The sequence below is a fragment of the Leptonychotes weddellii genome, unplaced genomic scaffold (assembly GCF_054177405.1).
Source record: "Leptonychotes weddellii isolate Sample4059 unplaced genomic scaffold, ASM5417740v2 HiC_scaffold_4417, whole genome shotgun sequence".
Lineage (NCBI taxonomy): Eukaryota > Metazoa > Chordata > Mammalia > Carnivora > Phocidae > Leptonychotes > Leptonychotes weddellii.
In genome coordinates this window covers 3,947-9,116 of record NW_028010962.1, presented here as the reverse complement: position 1 = coordinate 9,116, position 5,170 = coordinate 3,947, and the positions used below count along the sequence as shown (strand labels likewise).

At 55.5% G+C, this 5,170-nt stretch overlaps 1 protein-coding gene across 1 annotated transcript; it reads left to right on the top strand.

Annotated features, from left to right (window-relative positions):
* The first annotated feature begins 540 nt into the window (after nucleotides 1-540).
* LOC102728949 (uncharacterized protein C20orf203) lies at nucleotides 541-3,890 on the top strand. Its single transcript, XM_081810930.1, is given in 5 exon segments — nucleotides 541-553; nucleotides 1,897-1,949; nucleotides 1,951-1,995; nucleotides 1,997-2,107; nucleotides 2,109-3,890. Coding segments are annotated over 5 exon segments (339 nt in total). The 3' UTR covers nucleotides 2,226-3,890.
* Nucleotides 3,891-5,170: the final 1,280 nt, after the last annotated feature.

The window sequence follows — 5,170 nt, the reverse complement described above, 5'->3', positions numbered from 1 at the left end:
CATGTAACTCCCTTCTCCATCCCCCATAGTCCCAGGCCTTGGTTTTCCTATCTGTGCAGTGGGAGAGGCGGTCCACTCTGATGTTTCCAAGTCTGACCACCCACCCTTAAACCCTGGGGCAGCGTCTGCCACTGCCCCATGTGGCCACCAGAGGGCGCCCCAGACCAGCATTTGGCCCAGCTAGCGCGCAGGGGGCCCTGGGGAGGCTGAGGCCAGGTGTGTTTTTAAGAAGCTGCTAGCTTTGCTTGCACAGGCTTCCTTGTGGCTAGACCTGCCTGGGCCCTTTGCCCCGTTCCTCTGGCTGAGTCCTGATCTCTGAGGAGGGGAGATGGAGACATCAACCCCAAGACCAGTGACCTTGCACTCATTCTTGCCTGCTTTGGGTTGGCTGTCTAAGGTCCAGGTGTCCTGATTTGGGTTGGCTGTCTAAGGTCCAGGTGTCCAGCATCAGGGCCAAAGGCCTTGACTTTCTCAGCCTGGAAAGGTTTCTACTGTCTCTGGGCCCCTTATGGGCACTGCATCCTTCCCCTGCTGCATTGCATGGCAGTGACTGGTGAGTGACTGGCCACCTGGATGGGACCCATTACAGCCCCTTTAGGACGTGGATGGATTCTTGCTGTGGGTCCTGGACAGTGTAGTGTCTGAAACCACACCATCTGGGGCTGCCAGATACCTCAAGTGACAGACCCCAAACCTCAGAAGCAGGCACCATAGGCACTTCCCAGAGCAGAGTATCTGACCCCCTCTGTGAAGGCTTCTCCTGGGAGCACCAGAGGGGGCCCTGTCAGCCTTTCCAGGCTCCCCCAATGCTGATTTTACCCTCCCAATAGAAGCACAACCTTAGCTTTCAAATCGAGCTCCAAGTCAAAGCAGCAACTCTCAGCCCCTCGCATGGAGGGCACTGGAGCACCAGCTTGGATGCCTGCCACCTTTGCCTTGCATTCCTATTATTGGTGTGTTTTCCTTCCTTCTAGACCGGGTCCTCTTGAAGGCAGAGTGAGTGTCCAGTTCCCCTTGGTCCCTCTGGCTGGTTCAGGACTTGGCATCCAGTAGAAGCTCAACAGATGTTACCATGGGAACCGTGAGCCCATCTTCTCCCACTCAAGGGACCAGGGCCATCTCTGCCCCTTTCTGAGCTTTATGACTTCGGGCAGGTCACTTAGCTTTCTGAGCATCCATTTTGTTTGCTTCTTGACTCTTCTACTTCCCTCAAAAAGGCTATGGGGGTCAGAGAGGATACGAGAGCCCTGCTGGGAAGGGGGACATGCTCTCCCTGCGTCCGACAGAATTATCCCAAGGGGGCTGCACCTGTGGTGTCGGTAAGGAGGTCACCTGGAAGAGAGGTGGGCACTGGGCCACACCTACCCGAGTCCCCCGAGTTTTCACATAATAACGGCTGATATTTTCGGGGCCTGTTCTGTGGACCAGACATTGCACTAAGTGCCTCACCTGGATTATCTCTCTTGGTCCCCTCAGCGACCATCCTCAGCTTTGCAGATGAGGAACCCAAAGCGCAGAGCCCAAGCCCACACAGTTGGCAAGTGGTGGGGCTGGGACTGGGAGCTCTTAGCCACGGAGCCACGCCCTGCCCTGAGCAGATGCGGGGCAGGGACAGGCAGTCAGCGACCTCGTTGTCACTATATAGGAACCTCTGAGGACCAGACATCCTTGCTTCCTGTCTTCTCTTTTCTAGATTTGTGTGCTGAGACCAGAAAGGAACACTGTCTCTCCATCTCTGTCTTTCTCTCTCACACACACTGGGGCACGTGGGGCCTCGTTCACACCAGCCAACCTCCCATCTTGATGGAGCTCATTTCCTCAACTCGGGGTTCTTGGGAGTAGGGTGAAAGGAAGTATACCTCAGAGGTTCGAAATGATGCCCACCCACCAGCCCAGACCTTGGGCACCAGCAGGCTCCTCCTCCCCAGCACGCAGGCCCTTATCAGGAAAGCAATTTGGGTTGGTGAGGAGGGGGAAGTCCGAGGCCCCAGGCTCCGGCAAGGTGGGTAGGAGAGATAGGGAAGTGGGGAGGGGGCCGTGGGGCCCGGCTGGGAGGGCCCGCGGATGGAAGAAATGCCCAGAGCCAGTGCTGTCCTTGCTGGCCTGGCCTCTTGACATGGTTCCAGAGCTGTTCCTGCCTTCCCTCCTTGCCGGGCAAGCCGCCCGCACCTTTAATTAGCAAGCAGCAACCTTGCCCCGATTCAGCACAGTCGCTGTTTAATTAGCCGCGCACAAGGCGCCCCTACCCCCAGCTCTGGGTGGAGCAGCCTGCCTTTCTCACGGAGGCTGCCACCACTTCATGGTGTCCCCTGTCACACGCCCCCCCCCCCCACTTATTCTGCTCCCCAGAAGGGGGGATGGGGCGGGCACGCCTGGCTGAAACCTCAAGGAGATTCTGGGCACTGCCGCTTGTATTCAAAGCATCCAGCAAACATTATTAGGGCTTGGAGTCTGCGCCTGGCTGGCGCTGGGCGGAACCCAGGCTGCATGGGGGCGGCGGCCTCGGTCCTGCCCACCGGCTCCAAAACGGCTTTTCCCTTTGGGAGGTGCCCAACACCTCTCCAGCTGGTCCCAGGGTGTTGGGAAAAGCCTAATAATCCTCCCTGTTGCTCCGTTCTCCCCGCCCCCATCCAGACAGGGATGACCATTTCTTCCTTTCCGTCCCTGTCCCAGAGCGCAGCTAGCCCCCACCCCAGAAGGCGACCTCCTCGAGGATGGAGAGGACCCTCCTCCACCCCTGCCTCCCCAGGGGTCAGATCATGGAGGCCCAGGCTAAGGCTATGGGCAAAGGGAGGTGGTGGGGCATCTCAGCGCCCCTCTGGGAAGTGGGGGTGCACAGCAGAGAGCCCACAGACTGGAGCCGAACCGGCTGCCCTCTGCTTCCCAGCAGCAGGGTGGGGCCGGTGGTGGCCCTGGGAGCGGTGCCTCACACCCTTCCGGGCAGAGCCGGGGAGTCACCGCCTCAGGGCAGCCAGCTGGAGGCAGGAGGCTCAGGTTCCATCCCAGCCCTGCACCCCAGTCGGTCCTGTGGCTTCAGGTAAATCAGCTGCCCTGGGGCCTCAGTGTCCTGCCCACAGAAGGGTGCTGGCCCCCTGGCTCTGGTGTGGACTAAGGACACGGAAGGACTGGCCTTTATTCTGGTATGGAGGGAAGCCCTGGAGTCCGTCCACTCTGGTACTAACCATCTGTGTGGCCTCGGCCTGCCACCAAACTGTGCTGTGCCTCAGTTTCCCCATAATTAGTAGCTGCCTCTTGGGCTGTCCTGAGGATTAAATGATTTACAATGTTTAGCGCACTCAGAACAGTGCATGACGGAGGGAGTCCTTAGTAATCATTGGCTGCTTTTGCCAATATTTCCCCTCCTTTTACCGATCAATATTTATTGCCAGGTAGGAGGGACTTGGTGAGTAAGTATGGCAACCTCTCTGCTTCTCAGAGTTTTCCTTCCAGTGGGGGAGGCAGTTGAAAACAAGTAAATAAATAAAGGAAAGTACAATTTTATCTGAACAAAGTCTGCAGTTTAGTTAATGGTGATGTGCCAGGGTTAATTTCTTAGTTTTGACACATGTACCATGGTCAGGTTAGGTGACGATGTGACATGAAGAAGACTGGATGAAGTGTATATGGGAACCCTCTGTACTGTTTTTGCAATTTTTCTGTGAATCTAAAACTCCCCCCAAAAAAGTTTATTTAAAAAACACAATTTCAGGGGCGCCTGAGTGGCTCAGTCAGTGAAGCATCTGCCTTAGCTGAGGTCATAATCCTGGGGTCCTAGGACCGAGCCCTGCGTCAGGCTCTTTGCTCAGCTGGGGAGCCTGCTTCTCCCTCTCCCTCTCTCGCTTCCCCTGCTCATGCTCTCTTGTGTTTTCTCTCTCTCCCTGTCAAATAAATAAATAAAACCTTTAAAAAAATTCTCAATTTCAGGTAATGGTAAGTACAATGCAGAAAACAAACAGGGGGGGCCACTTTAGACGGGGTGGTCTAGGAGGGCCTCTGTGAGGAGCTGACACTTGGGAGAAACTGAGTGATGGGAAGAAGCCAACGTCAGGGAGATGAGGGAAGGGACCGGCAAGTGCAAAGGCCGGGAGGCGTGTTGCCCTGGGAGGTTTGCAGTCCACCTGCAGGGTGGGAGAGGCTCGTGGGGCAGATGAGCTCAGAGGAAGAGGCAGCTTCCCTTCAACATCATTTTGCCCTTTCAGAGGACAGGAAGCAGGGATTTGTACCTAGCACTCTAATACCTCATTTTTTTAAAAAAGACTTTTTTTTTTAAAGATTTTTATTTATTTGAGAGAGAGAGAATGAGAGATAGAGAGCACGAGAGGGAAGAGGGTCAGAGGGAGAAGCAGACTTCCCGCCGAGCAGGGAGCCCGATGCGGGACTCGATCCCAGGACTCCAGGATCATGACCTGAGCCAAAGGCAGTCGCTTAACCAACTGAGCCACCCAGGCGCCCTAAAAAAAGATTTTTTATTTATTTGAGAGAGAGAGCCAGAGAGAGCACGAGCAGAGGGTAAGGGCAGAGGCAGAAGCAGGCTCCCCACTAAGCAGGGAGCCCAACGTGGGACTTGATCTCAGAACCCTGGGACCATGACCTGAGCCGAAGGCAGATGCTTAACTGACTGAGCCACCCAGGCATCTATCCTCCTTTTTTTTAGGTAAGCTCTATGCCCAACATGGGGCTTGAACTCATGACCTTGAGATCAAGTCACATACTCCACTGACTGAGCCAGCCAGGCCTTCCTCTAGTACATCACGTTAGTCCTTACAGCTACCCTGTGGGGCAGTGTGGTCACCTCACTTACAAGTGAGCCAGTGGGCAGGTGGACGGATGGAGACTCGGCTGGCCCCCTGTCACACGCCTATGCTCAGAAGGAGATGCCTCCTGGCTCTTAAGGTCACGCTGGGGTCTTGCTGGGGGACATGGAGTGGGCTGGAAGACAGGGCCTGGACAAGGCCTGGGTGTGGCTACGGAGGGGTGGGGAAGCCAGGACTAGCGGATGGGGTCTCTGGCCAGCATGAGACCCTGTGTCATGACAAGGGAGCACCTTTGTTTTTTGGGTTTTTTTTTTTTTTTTTAAAGATTTTATTTATTTATCTGAGAGAGAGAATGGGAGACAGAGAGCATGAGAGGGGGAGGATCAGAGGGAGAAGCAGACTCCCTGCTGAGCAGG